The following is a 16,112-nucleotide window of genomic DNA, read 5'->3' as shown; positions in this document are numbered from 1 at the left end:
GTATGAGGATGTATTCTGATGGAAGTGGAAATCTTCAACATAAAGAAGATCCAACTCACTTCCAGTTGATCAATGATGGACAGAGGTAGATACACCCAGAGAAGAAACACTGGGAGGGGAATGTAAATTGTTAGCACTAATATCTGTCTGCCCAGGTTGCATGTACCTTCGGATTCTAATGTTTATTGTGCAACAAGAAAATGATATTCACACATATGTATTGTACTTAGACTATATTGTAACACATGTAAAATGTATGGTATTGCCTGTCGTCGGGGGGAGGGAATAAGGGAGGGGGGGTAATTTGGAAAAATGAATACAAGGGATAATATTATAAAATATATATATAAAATAAAAAAAAATTAAAAAAAAAAAAAAAAAAAAAATTAAAAAAAAAAAAGATTTGCAAAGTGCTTTCCTCTCAATTCTGTGAAGCAAGCTATTAGAAATATCTTTAGAAAACACTTTTAAGGAGGTCAAATGACTTTTCCATGATCATATGAATAGCCAGTGCCAGAGCAAGACCTGTCCAGAATTCTGGACACCTGACTTCAACTTCAATTCTCTCTGCACTTGCACCATGGATAACTGAGCATGTCAAAGACACTGAATTGAATTTTCACCTTAGACATTGCCTGATCCTTACTGTTTGGACCTTAAGCTTTTTTCTCTTTCTTCCCCAATCTAAGTGATGTAAAAAACAAGCTATCAGTACAAATTATACCATCACCTATATCTATACCTTTATGTTAGGCTTCTGGGTAGGGTTTGGCAAAGTGCAGAGTTGCCACTAAAGCCCACAAAAAGAAATATACAAACCTTCAAGCAATACACAGCAAGATAAAGATACCATATTTACAATAAAACTTTTATTTAAAAACAGAACCACTGTAACAGAAATAAGCATAGAAAATACATTTGGAAATATTTACAATGTGACAATGGAGAAAAGGGAGGGAGAAACTGTTAAAACTCTACTATTGCCAATTCCCAGACCCTAGTTCTACCTGGGGATCTAGGGAGAAACTGGCTAGAACCAGAGAGCAAGGAAGTTTTCTTCAATCAACTACATAATATATATATATATATATTTTATATATATATATATAAATACATACATATGACACATATATGCAGATATATATATATATATATATTTATTTTCCCTCCTCCCCTTCCCCCCCCAATGACCAGAAAAGGTGAGAAATAAGAATTAAATACTGTCCACAGGCAAGGTGGGTCAGGAGGTAAGCACCGAGGGCAATCCCTCAAAAGTTTCTGGAAGAGCAAAGTCCATAGATTTAGAAAGATACTCAAACTTCATCAGCAGTGATATCTTGTTACCCTCTCTTCCTTTTATAATTCAGGGAATTCCTAATCATCTTGCCCCTCCACACCCATTTTGTCTACAGGTCAAACCTTCTCCCTATCCTGAGCCCCTTAAATATTCAGAGCATCTTTCCTTCCCATTCTACCTAGAATTGATGAAACTCATTAAAGGTTTATTTCGTTCTCAGTAAGGGACTCTAATTGGTGGTTTGATAGAATATACAATTTAGCCAGCATCAGGGAGGTAGAAGGTGTGTATGGGTGTGTGTGTGTCTGGGTTGGGGGAATTTAAGATTCAAGGGGTAGTAATAGGGAGGCTGATTAAATAATGTCCAGCCAAGGCAGTAGTTGTTTATACACACAGAGAACCAGAATTACCCCAGGAGGAATGAGGAGTAACACATAAATCGTAACAGCAACAATATTCATGAACAAATTAAAACACATTTGACCCTGGAGGAGACAATGACTTTAGACATATATTGTTACTAGCTAAATAAAATGTAAATTATGAATGGATCTTCACCTCACCCAAGTTTCCTCCAGCAGAATGTTGCCAACATATTTACAAGGAAGCCATGACCATTTCTTCACTTGAATAAGGAAACACAGGTAAAATGTCACCCCTCCCCCCAAAACTAAAACTCTCGTAGTCCCATAATCTACCTCCATACCAGTTTCTAGTGCCTTATGAATCCTGTTCTAAAATGGGATGTGGGGGTGGGGGAAACCAAAGACACCCAAAACCTAAGAAAATCCCAAAGAACAAAAACAAGGAAAATTTTGCTTTTCTGTATTGAGAAACAATTCTCAACATTATTCTCCCACCTCAAGGGGAGGGAAAAAAAATAGAAGCTATAAAATGAAAGGAGTTCCATCTGGTGAAAGGGGGAGTTTTCAGTGAAATTTAGAAAACCCATCTTTCTCCAGAGATAGAACCCGCCAACCGCATTCAACTTCACTGCCTATGATGTCAATAATATTGCAGTTTCCAAGTAATATTATATAGTTTAACGAAAAAAAAAAAAAAAAAAAAAAAAAAAAAAAAAAAAGAAAAAAAAAAAAAGGAAAAAAAATACCCAAAGGAAAACAGTGGCTTCTGCAGGCATCACAAACATTGCCTGTCTTCTTTCCCAAGTCTATTATCATTTTCATGGCGTGCCCTTTCACTCCATCTCTCCTTGTATTTCTTCCATCCGTGCTGCATAAACTCCTCCAAAATACTTTTTACTTCTCCCCTAGTCCTTTGTTTAAATATATACCCCTCTCCCTTCTCTGTCCTCAACAGTTTTCATTATTTTGTGCAATTTTCTTTTTACACTAAAAAAATAAATATTTATGAAATAAAACCGGCAGGTAAAATAAATAAAACTCAAGTTAATGAACTCTGCAGAATTGTTTAAAAAAAAAAAAAAAAAAAAAAAGGTGAGGAAGATGCTCTTATTTGGTCCCCAACTCTTTCTCCTACCCAGCTCCTACTCCAACTACTGAAATAATAACTCCTGTAGTTATTGGGATGAGAATGATATCCCTTCTTCTGATTTCTAGGTACTTCAATGAATCACTATTAGAACCCAAGGAAATGAAGAAGTGGCAATAGTTGGCACATGTGCCAAGGAGCCAATCCCTCCAGAAACGAGGGAAAGTTCACCTGATCTCTCTTTAGCAGAGTATGTTCAGCGTCCATGATATTAAATGTTTTAAAAGCCGGTAAAGCTGAGTTGACTCCAGCACTAGGTTCATCTTCGTGCTCTTGGAGTAAGGTGAAAAAGAAACACAGTAGCAGCAATCAAATAGTCCTGGGTTATAAGTATCCTGATGAGGGCCCACCACCTCAGAGAGATGTTTTTCCATGTTGGGAGACTGGAAGAGGAGAGGTATGGAAGGAGGTGGCATTTTAGAGGGCAGATGATGAGGACTCCTTGACTGGATCAATGTTGTTTATATCCACACTGGGGCTTTTCTCTGCCATTAAGGTGGGGTTCACAGAACCCTGACTCTTGCTCTCAAAGACCTGGGCAATATTCTCAAAAGTTCTGCCCTTGGTCTCAGGGACTTTGAAGAAGGTGAACAAAAAGAAGAAGATGAGGAAGACAGTAAAGACAATAAAGACGTAGGATCCCAAATATTTCTAAAGAAGGGAAAAAAGAAAATTTCAGTCAAAAGTCATCTTCTGACCAAGAACCAGCCCCACTTGTCCTCCCTAATAATAATGATGGTTATGATCCTTCTTTGGTAAGTCCAGACCAAATGGGGACCCTTCCAAGAATTAGGACTACAATCCTAACCTTTCCTCCCTCCTCTGCAATCTACCGAGGTACCAAGTACCAGGTTCTCAAACTCCTTTTGGGAAAATTTTGGTTTCATTTTTATAATGCCAATTAATAACCCATCTCAAGTAGTCTTTGAAGTAGTTAGTAAAGTACCTAAGGCAATATTCTATACTTACTCAAGATGGTTCTAACTCATTCATCTAACCCCAAATGAGCTAACACTATTTTCAGGTAGGACTCGAGGATGGAGCTCACTCACCGCAGCTGTAGGGAAGAGCATCCCCACAAGGAAGTTCGAAGTCCAATTGGAACAGCCTGCCACAGCCATGGCTGCCGGGCGGGGTCCTTGGCTGAAGAGCTCGGCAACAATGAACCAAGGAATGGGTCCTGGGCCAATTTCAAAGAAGGCCACAAATCCAAAGATGGCGCCGATACAGATGTAGCTCATCCACAAATGAGTAGCCTAAATGAGGAAACATCAAGTAGCCAAGAATAAGAATGAGATATTCAAGACAACCCAGGTTTTCCCTTTTCCCTCTTGCAAAGAACACTCACCTTGAGAGACATGGCAATAACCATAAGAACAGAACAGACGGCCATTCCACTCAATCCTATTAGATGAAGGGTTCTTCTTCCTGCTCGCTCCACCAAAAAGAGCTAGGAGAATAATGCCAAATGAGAACTTTGCTCTTTCTTTAAATCAATTGTTTTCTACTTAATATATTCTGTGGTGCTTAAGGCTTGGCTTTTTATTCTATCTTTCCTGCCTTTAAGGCTAGGTTCTAAATATTTGGCTGTTTCCTGTTATATTCATTCTTTATTTTCCTTCCATTTCATCATTTTTCCAATATTGAAATCTCTTTTCTATTACTCATTGTTCAATCATTTAATCTCTATGTTTCTCACTCCTTTCTCCCAAAGGCACTGATGCTTAAGTTCTTGTTTTAACTATGGTACAAAAAGCTAAGATGCGTGTAATTCAACCTCAAAATTTACCCCAAATTAGATCACATGAAGAGGCACCAAAAGGCCTATTACAATTGAGGAAAAGAAAGGAGGGGAATGAGCCAATTCTCTGAAGCTAAAAATCATCTTTTTGGTTCTTAAGAGGGGATAACTTAAATTATTCAGCTGGGTATAGAAATTTTTCTAACCCTATAAAGAACTTAGAAGGAGAAAGAGGAAAGAAAAGGGAGGGGCTGAATAGAAGGGAGGGCAGAAATACTAGGAAAAAAGGTAAGAGAAGGAAGGAGAATGATTAGAAAATAAGGTAGTAGGTGGGAGTAGGTCAAAAAAACCACACTAAGGACAAGAAGGAAGGAGAACAAAAGTATATACAGGAGAGAATATAGGATGAGGGGAAATACAGAGCTGGTAGTCCTAACTGTGAAAGTGAATAGAATGAACTCTCCCAATAAAACAGAAATGAATAGCAGAGTGGATTAAAAAACAGAATCCAACAATATGTTGTTTACAAGAAACACATTTGACAGAGATACAGAGTAAAGGTAAAATGCTGGAACAGAATTTATTATGCTTCAGCTAAAGTAAAAAAACAAAAACAAAACTAGCAATTCTGGTTTCGGAAAAAGTAAAAGTAAAAATAAATCTAATTAAGAGATAAGGAAGGGAAGTACATCTTGATAAAGGGGACAGTAAACAATGAAGTAGTAATTATACTAAATGTATATGGACCAAGCAGTAGAGCATACAAATTCCTAGAGAAGATTAAGTCAGTTACAGGAAGAAATAGATAGAGAAACTAAACAAAGCTAACCTCAATCTTCCCCTCTAAGAATAAGAAAAATTAGCCACAAAACAAGAAGAAACTAGGGAGGTCAAAATTTGCCCCAGAAGTTTCCTTTTATATTGTCCCCAAATTCAAAATGTCCAAACTCACCGAAACTACAGTAAATACCACATTAACCGCACCAGCACCAATGGTAGCATATATTGGCTCTTTAACACCAGCATCTTTGAAGATTCCTGTAGAATAATAGAATACCTAATTGGGGAGAGAGGGGAAAGAGAGGAAAGAAGAAGTTACCATGTTAAAAAGAAGGCTCTGGAAACTTCAGTAAGCTTTAAACAATAAATTCGGGGGCCCAGGCAATAAAGTAGAATGGGGTTGCCCATTCTTCCTTGATGCAATCAATTCCCCTTCCCCCAAATGTCCTCAACCTTCTTCAATCCAAAGGACTTATCTTGTGTCTTCATATTGACAACTGGAAGGTATTATTAAATGAATAATTAGCCTGGCCTAGGTACAAAAATTTGTTAGCAATAGTCAAAACTAGAACCCCCCAATTTTTTTCATATTGTTTTCCATAAGACAAATATACGAATCCACTTATACTTCTTTTAGAACTCTTCTTCTGAATTAATGTATTGCTACTAAATGACAATCCTTTAAGTTGCACAATCATAGAAGTTGAAGTTATGAGCCTCAATAAAAATGACTCTAATATCTATCAGCTCTTCAAAAGAGCACTCTATATTATCATCCTAACTTAAGCAACTAAAGAACCAGAATCATTAGGTAGGTTCAGTGGTAGCAACCAATCAGCAAATACACTTTTTCAGTCTGACTCAATGTCTCCTTGTTATTAAGGAAGAAGGGAGGTGAGTTAAGAGGAAGTGACTTGCTAATAGGAAATGACTTAGGTGAAACTTTAAGGCAATAAAACACAAAGCTTAAAAAATAATTACAATGTCACTGTCACTCAATTAAATATCCTAGTTGAATTTCCCTTCTGGTCCTAAAAATTTGACCTTTTATTTCTAAAAATATCTATGTACTCTTTATTCTTTTCCTGTTTTAAGTTATAGGCTAGTCAACTTACAAGTTAGAGTAATCACTGATAAAAAGCCACCTCTCAGGGAGGCCTACCACAGGAAGGGTCCTTCCTGCATGCTTATACTCTGTGTCCTTTTTTTCATTCTGGGAAAGCATGGCACGGAGCTAAGAAAGAAATGACCAGACAATATGGCAAGAATTGAGAGGGAGGGAGACAGGGGAGCGCCACAGTGAATACAGGATAAAACCTAGACTCAGGAAGTAAGGGGATCATTTATCCTCCAAGACTCAAGTTTTGTCATCTAAAAATTGGGAGAACAGGGGCAGCTAGGTGTCGCAGAAGATAGAGCACCAGCCCTGAATTCAGGAGGACCCCATTTCAAATTTGGTCTCAGACACTTAACACTTCCTAGCTGTGTGACCCTGGGCAAGTCACTTAATCCCAGCCTCAGGGAAAAAAAAAAAAAAAGAAAAAAATTGGAGAACACCTATAAATGTTACTATCAATTATCATTAATACTAATAAAGATAATTAACAGGAAAAACCATAACACTTAGGCAAATAATAGATTTAGGTGCTCACAGCATTAATTCCAGAGAGCTGTTGAGAGAGTTGGAGCATAATAGCAATGATAATGGGTTGTCGATAACTTGGTGTCTTAAAGAGGTCAAGCACAGTTGGTTTCTTTTCTTGTGCCATTTTAGCACTCTCATTCTTCATCTCCTGGATATCCTGGGCTACGTCTTGAGTGCCCCATAACTTCTCAAGAACTGCAAGTAGGAAAAGGGGATAAATTAGCTTGTCCAAATTCATTTTTTTTATAATGGTGGTCTGGGAAGATAAGATAGAATTTTAGACCCAATTCTTTCTTCTCATACTTCAGGAATATTATAACTCGCAATTTAAAGAAACTACTTTCAAGAGGGGTAAGAGGGTAAAGAATCTAAAGTCATTCGATCAGATCAGTTCAATGATATTACTTGGTACTTACTTTTTCGGGCCTGCTCCTCTTCCATCTTATTGATAAGCAGGAATCTGGGGCTTTCAGGGCACATTGGAAGGGCTAAAGATTGCAGAACAGCAGGGATGACAGTAAAGCCTAATAACAATGGCCAGAGTGTCTCAGTTCCCATGATCATTTGCAGTCCAAAAATCTAAGGATCCAAAAAAATGAACTAAGTTATAATGCCTTAAAAGGAACCTTCTTTAAATGTACATTCAAGGACAAATTCTCAAATCTTTTCTGGTGACTTATTCCCTGAATCAATTTTATTGTTCTATGGGAAATGAGCAGGATGCCCTCAGGGGGGAAAAAAAACCAACATGGAAAATCTCCCATGAACTCCAGCAAAGTCAAATGTACTGTATACAAAGTAATAGGAAAGTTGTGGGATGACCAGCTGTGAATGACTTTGCTATTCAAACTATTCTGAAGGAAAAAATCCCACCCATAGCTAGAGAAGGAACTGATTGAGTCTGAATACAGATCAAAGCATTCTATCTTTTTCTATCTCTTTCCTGAGGTTTTTATTTTTATTGGGGTGAGGGATTTATGTTGTTTTTTTCACAACGTGACTTTCATGGAAATATTTTGCTTAACTTCACAAGTGGTTTCCCAATTGTGGATGGGGATAAGGAAGAGAAGCTAGAACTCAAAAATTTTAGAAACAAAAGTAAAAAATTTTTTGTTCTGAATGTAACTGGGGAACGATATTAAAATAATTAAAATAAAACAAACAAAAACTTTCTCCTATAGTGAAGGGCACAATTTGTTAAAAAATCTTTTCTTCTCTACCTTCATTAAACATTTTAGCCTATTTTTTAAAAGGCTTTATCTTCCCCAAACTAATAATGGAATAAACTAATAACTCATCAGGCCCCCTTAGTATCAATAATGAAATAACCCAGTCATTCTTAATGAACATGAATCTATTTGAGGAACTGGGTTCTTTTTAGAGCTTCTGGTCCTGTCAGGGCACATAAATGAAAAGGTAAAAATAAAGTCCCTTGAACCTTCCCTCACCCACTTCTACCTACTAAAAATGAGAATATAAAGAAGAATACCTGAGCAACAAGGATTCCCACAACAATACCCAGCTGGTTTAGGGTGCCAAAGGCGCCACGCAGGGCAGTTGGGGAGACTTCTCCAATATATATAGGTACAAGGCCAGTGCAAAGGCCACAGAAGAGGCCAATAACCAGACGGCCCAGGATCAGCATCTCCACGGATTGTGCAGATTTGGCAAAACCCAAAAGGGCACCTCCAATAAGTGCGAGTGCATTGACAATGAGCATGGAGTTGCGTCTACATAAGGAAGGAAATAATTTTGAGTAAGTATGGTTTCTCTAGTCCTCTGTTTTGCTCTCTTTCTTTTCTCTGTACCATCTTCCTCAAGTTTCCATTTACTTTCTCCACATATTTTCTGTGTTCTGATTCTTTGGTCCTCATTTCTTCACCACCCTTGTTCCATTTTATCAAGAATTCTTCCCACTAGTTTGACTAGGCTAAAGATAGGGTAGTAGAACTGATTATGGCTTGTTTAAAAAGCCAGTTTGTAACTGCCTCCTTTCAGTTCCTCCCTTTACTGAAGTAGTTTATTTTATAAGGAATATTATTAGCCAAGTCAAAGATGGCAAACTGATAACATTTTCCACCTTCTGCCAATCTTAGGTCACAAATCTTATTTGGCAAAAGGAAAGAAAATATGATTACCAAATGACCCTGCTCTGAGAGAAGATTAAAATATGAAGCCCCAGATTCTTTCACATATGATCATTTGGTCCTGGCAAATGAGACAGGTAGCCAAATGAAATTTGGGAGTAGCTAGGAAAGAGCTATTTTTAATGCAATGCAATTTCTCTCCAATTTTTATAGCATATTGGTGTTCCTGGGCAGTCTTATTATTGCTGAATTAGGCAAGTAGAGGAAGACACTACATTCAGGCTTCTATTTTTTCCCCCCTCTAAAGCAAGTGTTTTCTTTAAGAATGAATGTGGCGGAAAAGATTATGGAAATAATATGAAGGAATAAATGAGGTATATTCATAACTAAAAGAAATATATGTAAGATCAAAAACCATTTCTCAATAGATCAGAGGTTAAAGGACACGTACATAACTTTCAGAAAAGAACTGCAAACTATTAACAACCACACCATATGAAAGAATGCTTTAGTAACTAATAAGACAAAATGAAATTAACTCGAGATTTGCCACTCACCTGAGAAATCGCGACAATGACAAATCAATCAGTGTTGGGTTAAGGAAAAACAGATATACTAAGCACTGTTAATAAAGCTGTGAATTAATTGGTCCCATCATTCTGTAAAGCAATTTGGAATTATGCTAGGGTGATCATAATGTCCATTTCTTTTAATTTACAGCTGTCATTACTTGGTGTAGGCCCTGAGGAGGTCAATGATTTCAAAAAAAAAAAAAAAAAAAAAAGAATAAAGGCTTCCTTATACACCAAAATAATTGTAGAAGTTCTTTTTTATACTAGAGCCAACAAGTATGTGAATATAGAATATTCATGTTTTTATAGAACAAATATAAAAAATGGAGGAAAAGTAGATCTGAAGGTGTAAGCCACCTCCCCACATTGAGAGAAATGAATGACACAGTGGATAGTACTTTGGTCCTGGAGTTAGGAAGACCTCTAGTTTAAAAACAGCCTCAGACACTTAGTAGCTATGTAACTCTGAGCAAGTCACTTAACCTTTGTCTCATCAGTTTCTCATCTGTATAATATATGTGTTTATTTATTAGGATATTATGTAGTTAGTAACCTGGTACATAGTGGTACATAAATATAATCTATCACAGAAGCCAAATTCTCACCAAAAACACTTTAATTGATCTATATACCAAAAAATACTGAAATAAGCCTGACTCTGGATATGAAGGCAAATATAAAATAGATTAAAACATTTAATATCTGTAGTATTTGCTTCAAAGAGTTGTTGGGAAGCTGAAGGGAGGTAATAAATGTCATTGATGATATTCTCAGTGAAGTCAATGAGGTTTTAACTGTGGTCAAGTTTAGCGCTTTCTTCCTTTTCACAACTGGAAACTGCCCTTGTTCTACCTCTGGGCAGCCCTCTTATTCTGTAGCAAGCCTTCCATCCATTCTTTCTAGACTGGCCATACCTGCCAAAGCGGTTGACGAAGAGTCCAACAGAGAAAGAGCCAATCATGCCGCCTACTGAGAAGATGGCAACAGCCAAGGACCAGAGGGAGGTGAGGAGGACCTCGGAGGTTGCCTTTCCACTCCGGTCTTCCAAAGTGGAATTGAGAAATTCCTTAATGATCTGTAAAAGAAGCCAAGCAATGGTGGAATGAATTACATTTAGCTATAGCTGATGGGCCAGTGGGAAAAAGTCTAATTTTTCTGCTTCCACGGGGAGCAAATCATGTCAATTTCCCCAAAGACAGTTAAAAAGTTGGAAGCAAGGCTGGTGTTAGAACTTCCAGTCTCATTTCCTATCTTATGTGTTCTAGATTTTCAGTCTACCCACAGACTTTCAGCAGATGGCAGCACTGGAGAGTTACAATAAACCCTTTTTCTTTCCTATGAAAAGCCCCTTTCCTATGGGCTTTAGAACATGGTGATGGTGATTCACCATAGAGTAAGAGTACATCATTTGCTGTCTAAAGTTAAGCAAACAAATAAATTAATTTTGCTATGGGCCAAATGACTCAGCAAGAACTACTCAGATTGTTCCTCCTTCTCCTTATGAATCTGAAGTCTTATGTCCCCCGAACATCCCCATCTGATTCTGAGCTCTGGGCAACCTTAAAATTTCCAGGAAGGAGGGATCAGGAATTGACTTCTCTACTGATTCTATTTACAAGGTGCCTGGGTTACCTGCTCTGGAGCATTAATGACGCCGGTGTTGTAGCCAAATTGAAACGAGCCTATGGCAGCTATACTAACAGAAAAGAGGAGGGATCCGGTGACCTGGGGAAGAAACAATGAAAAATCTTTACAACACTCTCCTCATTTCCCCTCTCTTGGAGCCAAGGTGAAGAAAGGAAAATCTATGAAGCTGTACTACAAAGTTTTCCACCACCTGGCCCTTCCCATCCCTCCAGTCTTCTTATACATTCTTCCCCAGATACTTTTAAAGACCTAGTCACACTGACTATTCTTACCACAAGGACCCCCACTGACCGTCTTCAATCCTTTGCATTGGCCAACTGCCCTTCATGCTCCCCACCCTCCCCCAATGTTCCATTCTCTTTACTCCCCAAAGTCCCTGGCTTGATATTCAGCTCAAAGATCACTTATTGCAGGAAGCCTTTCTCAAATCTCCCAAGCAGCTAGTGCTTTCCCTTCTAAGGTGACCTTGTATGTCTCTCCATTTATCTTGTATGTCCCTCCATACATGCAAGCTATTATCCCCAGTGCTTAAATACAAGCTTGATGATTGGTTGATTTAGCACCACACATTCAAGATGGAATCAGTTAAACAAAACAGACTGGATTAGAGTGCTTTTAAGAGCATATGGGTAAAGTGGAGACAATAAGGGATAAGTTCAAATAATTTATTAAGAGCCTACTATGCGCAAGTTTGAAGTTACACTGGAAAGTATGAATTGGAAATGCATAGTAATGTCACTGGGGGAAACACCATTTAGGTAATGGGAAAATTAGTAAATGAGTTTTCCCTTAATAAAGCTTTTTTTGGAGGGGAGGGCAAGGAGTGGGGCAACAGGAAGTCTGAAGAGGGTGGACATAAGACTCTTAGTCAAGAAATACCATTCCAGAATCTGATCTTAAAGACAAGGGGACATGAGCAGAAATAGCAAGAATCGGGGTTGCTGGATCAACTCAGCTCTCCAATTCCTGTGGGCTCATCATTTTGAGATTCCCTGGAGCCACCCAAGCCGTAGCTACTGTCCCTAAGATGAGAAATATCGCAGAATGATTCCCTTACGGGGCCTCCTAGCCTCCCATCAGAAAATGCACTCCCTCCCCCATCGCTGAGTCCCGTTTTCCTCACAGTGCAAGGAGAGCACATCCACTCAGTTCTCACTCAACCCGCTACACTCAGCCACACTGGGGAAAGCCCGGCTACCAAAGTCCCTAGATTTCCCCCCCCAAATAACCAATTCCTTTCCCTCTCACCAGATCTCTCCCCGCCCTTTGCCTCTAGAGCTCTTATCTCCAGCTCCCTCCACCTTCAGCAGAAGTAACCAAGGGCTAGAACTAGGAGGGGTGACCTTGGTTAGGAACACCCCACCCACAAGTCTTCAAAAGACGGCGATCTTGTATTACTTTTTCTGTTATTAGCTATGTTTTCTCCTCTTCTCATCATACGCTCCTTCCTTCCTCCTTCACCACCAATACTCCTTCCCTTCCGCCCCCCGAATCCTTTGCTGCGATCCCACACACTCATATATTGACCGTTTCTCAGCAGAGAAGGGGCAGCTGAAATGTCTTTTTCCCTAGGAAGTTTGCCAGGAGCTCCAGGGAGCTATGATTACAGAGAGAGGAGATTATTCCTATCAAGAATTGCAGCTTCCAAGAGAGAACGGGCCAAGCAGGACATTCGGCCTGCCTACCATCCGGGCACACTCTCGGGCTGGCTCAGGAAAACCTAACCCAAAACACATGACCCGGCTTCCTCCATCCATCCCCGAACCTCTCCGTTCACTGCCCGCCCCGGCAGCATCCTCGCCGGCTCAGCTCGCGGGTCTCCCCGGAAAGCCGGCCCCGCGGAGTCCGCTCCCCGCGAGAAAACAGGTTGGAGGGGCACAAATGCCTCCAAGCTGCCCCCCCCCCCCCCAGGGAAGCGTGCAGACCTACTAGAGCAGGAGAGGGTGCTTCTTTTTTTTCCCTAGGGACCCTTAAAATGGCACATCACGAATCAGGGACATCATCTGCCTGAAAGCATCGTTCTCCTCCTCCCCCGCCCCTGCCTCCCCCTTCCCCACACTCCGACTACATCTTCATGGAAGAGGAAAGCATACCCAGGAATAGCGGAGCAGCACGATCCTTACCTTGGCCGATGACATGGCTCCGGCCGAATTCTTTACAAATCCCTAGGAAGGAAGCTGGGGGAGCCCGAGTCAGAAGCCTCTCCTCCCGAAAAGTCAGAGAACCAAGCAAGCCGTCTTCGGCCCCAGAGGGCAAAGTTCCGTCCTCCACCTTGACTTCACTAGAAGAGCATCTGGGATGGGGGGGGGGCCTTCCCAGCCAACTATTTATAATTTTGGCAAGGGGTGGGGCCAGTCCTTTCCCATCCCAAGGCGAGCTCGTGACCTCTCGGAATTCTGTGACCTCAGTCACCACCCTTCCTAGCCCCCACCTAGCAAAGCAATAACTCCCTCCCCACTTTAAGCCACATCCTTCCCATCCCCGCCCTCTTTTATCCCCACCCCCACCCCCCCTCTCAAAAAAGCAGCAGCTCTCTGTTTCATAGCCAAGATTCTCAGGAAAGTCGTGAGGGAGGGCAGATTTTGGCTCTAGCGCCAATTCTATAGCCTGTTGTTCATACAAAATCGCCTTGCTCAATAAGGCAAGTAAAACCATTTTACACAGAAAGTGAATGTTAAAAGAAATTTGGTTTTACACACATATATTGTATCTAGGATATACTGTAACACACTTATTATATATGGGATTGCCTGTCATCTAGGGGAGGGAGTAGAGGGAGGGAGGGGAAAATTTGGAAAAGTGAATACAAGGGATAATGTTGTAAAAAAGGTTATCCTTTCATATGTACTGTCAAAAAAATTATAATTATAAAATTAATAAATTATAAAAAAAAAAAAAGAAGAAGAAAGAAAGAGCAAGTTGGTGCTGAAATGAAAGTCAGAAGGCCTTGCTTTGAATTCCTGTCTGGCTAATACATTTTTATGACTAATGCAAGTAGTCTAACCCGGGTGAGCTTATTTCAGTTCACCCATTTTTATTCCCAGTGATGGAGTGGGATAGAAAATATATGTTTTTAATTAACTGAAAAATTAATTCATTGAAACTTAATAAAATTGAAAAGATATATACTTGTTAGTTGTAAAATGAATCTAAAAAGGAAAGGACTTGGGGTATCTTTTAATTGGGGAATAGCAGAACAAATTAAGAGTATATGAATATGACAAGATTTTTGTGTTAAGTGATGACTTATGAACTGATGCAGAGTAAAGCGAGTAGACTGGCAGAAAAGCTTCTTCAGTCACATCATTGTTATCTCTGAAAAACTTTAAAACTGATTAATGCAGTGACCAACCATTATTCAAGAGGACTAATGATGAAACATGTTACCTATCACAGATGAAATGGTGATGGATTCAGAGTGCAGACATTTTTTTGAAGGGGAAGGAGGGGTGGCCTATGGAGGAATTTGTTTTGCAATACAGGTTTGTAACAGGGCTTTTCTTTAACAATGGAAGAAGGAGGAGGGAAAATGTTAAGTGGGGGAAAAATTAAAATTAAAAAAGGAAGGGATCTTTGAATTGTTATGAAGAAATTTTAATTTGAAAGCCTATATAAAAGTGAACTGTCAATAGCATTATTATAATTGCACATACTAAGATATTTTTATTTGGTAGCTATGTGACCATTTGAATTGAGAGTGAGGATAAAAAATGCAATCTAGCTTTTTTGAATTGCTGCCCTCCTCCAATAAGCTGAGACTCTGGAGTCTTCCCTTTCTAAGTGTTCTGGATCATCTAATTTTTCCTCTTTTTGGAGAGACAATAGTACCAAATGAAACACCAGTTTTTGAAAGATAATTGGGGGTAAAGTGACTTATCCATAGTCACACAGCTAGTAAGTGTTAAGTCTGAAGTGGGATTTAAACTCAGGCCCTCCTGACTTCAAGGCCCATGCTCTATTCCCTGCACCATCTTAGCTGCCACTGAAACCCAAATTTTTTAAATGAGATTTTATACTATCTGGCCTAAAACTCCTTTTCCAATCTTACCATTTCTTTCCTATAATCTCCACTCAATTGTTTATGGTTTTTTTTCCCCGTGTCCACCCCCTGTCCAGCCTGCAGGGAATTAATTATCTTTGTCATGCTCAACCCCTCCTCTTTGCTCTCTTTCATTTAAGAATATGTTCTATCTTCTTTACTGGGATGGCAGAGATCAAGCCCTTTATATCTCTGATCTTTACAACCACCTGCGGCAACTAGCACTGTCTTATCCATAAAAGTTACTCAATAAGTTTTTAGTGATTATACATGATTAATTTATATCACAGAAGAAAGTCACTCAAAATGCTTTGGCATCACCATGGTTTGATTCTGGCTATACTATTTACAACGTTTAGATTTTTTAGGCCTTTCCACTGGAATAGAGTAGAATATTCACATACTCCTGTGTAAAAAACACCATCTAGTGGTTAAAGAAAGTTGATAAAGAAAACCATGGTAAATCTCAAGGAGAAAGCAGGATGGAAATACCCCAGACAAAGGTTTTGGGGCATGGAATCTTTCCCAAATAGGTACAGAGCCTGTTAGGAGGTTGACTGTTTTCCATTAGTCTCAGGGTTACATATTGTCTAGTGATGCAACATTGGTATTGCCACAATGAATCCTTAGCTAAAACACTATCACATGTCATTGGGTTCCTTAGCAAAGTTCCAATATTCTGACTCTAAAACTCACGACCCATCCTCTCCCCCAAGTCGGATGAATAAGGAGGCAATTTTAACTCAGAAGACAGTTCTTCATTCTATTCTACCACCCACAACTTATTTGTGC

The 16,112-nt window shown here is 39.3% G+C and overlaps 1 protein-coding gene across 1 annotated transcript; it reads right to left on the bottom strand.

Annotated features, from left to right (window-relative positions):
* Positions 1–847: 847 nt before the first annotated feature.
* Positions 848–13,638, bottom strand: SLC2A3 (solute carrier family 2 member 3). The gene is made up of 10 exons (XM_074268975.1): positions 13,405–13,638; positions 11,267–11,359; positions 10,549–10,709; positions 8,465–8,705; positions 7,392–7,554; positions 6,983–7,170; positions 5,503–5,607; positions 4,158–4,259; positions 3,862–4,065; positions 848–3,460 (listed from the first exon to the last, which is right to left on the bottom strand). The coding sequence occupies exons 1-10, from the start codon at positions 13,417–13,419 to the stop codon at positions 3,227–3,229; spliced, it is 1,506 nt and encodes a 501-aa protein (XP_074125076.1). The 5' UTR covers positions 13,420–13,638; the 3' UTR covers positions 848–3,226.
* Positions 13,639–16,112: the final 2,474 nt, after the last annotated feature.

The sequence above is a fragment of the Sminthopsis crassicaudata genome, chromosome 5 (assembly GCF_048593235.1).
Source record: "Sminthopsis crassicaudata isolate SCR6 chromosome 5, ASM4859323v1, whole genome shotgun sequence".
Taxonomy (NCBI): Eukaryota; Metazoa; Chordata; class Mammalia; order Dasyuromorphia; family Dasyuridae; genus Sminthopsis; species Sminthopsis crassicaudata.
The sequence above is the reverse complement of the archived record's forward strand: the minus strand, read 5'-3'. Positions and strand labels throughout refer to the sequence as shown.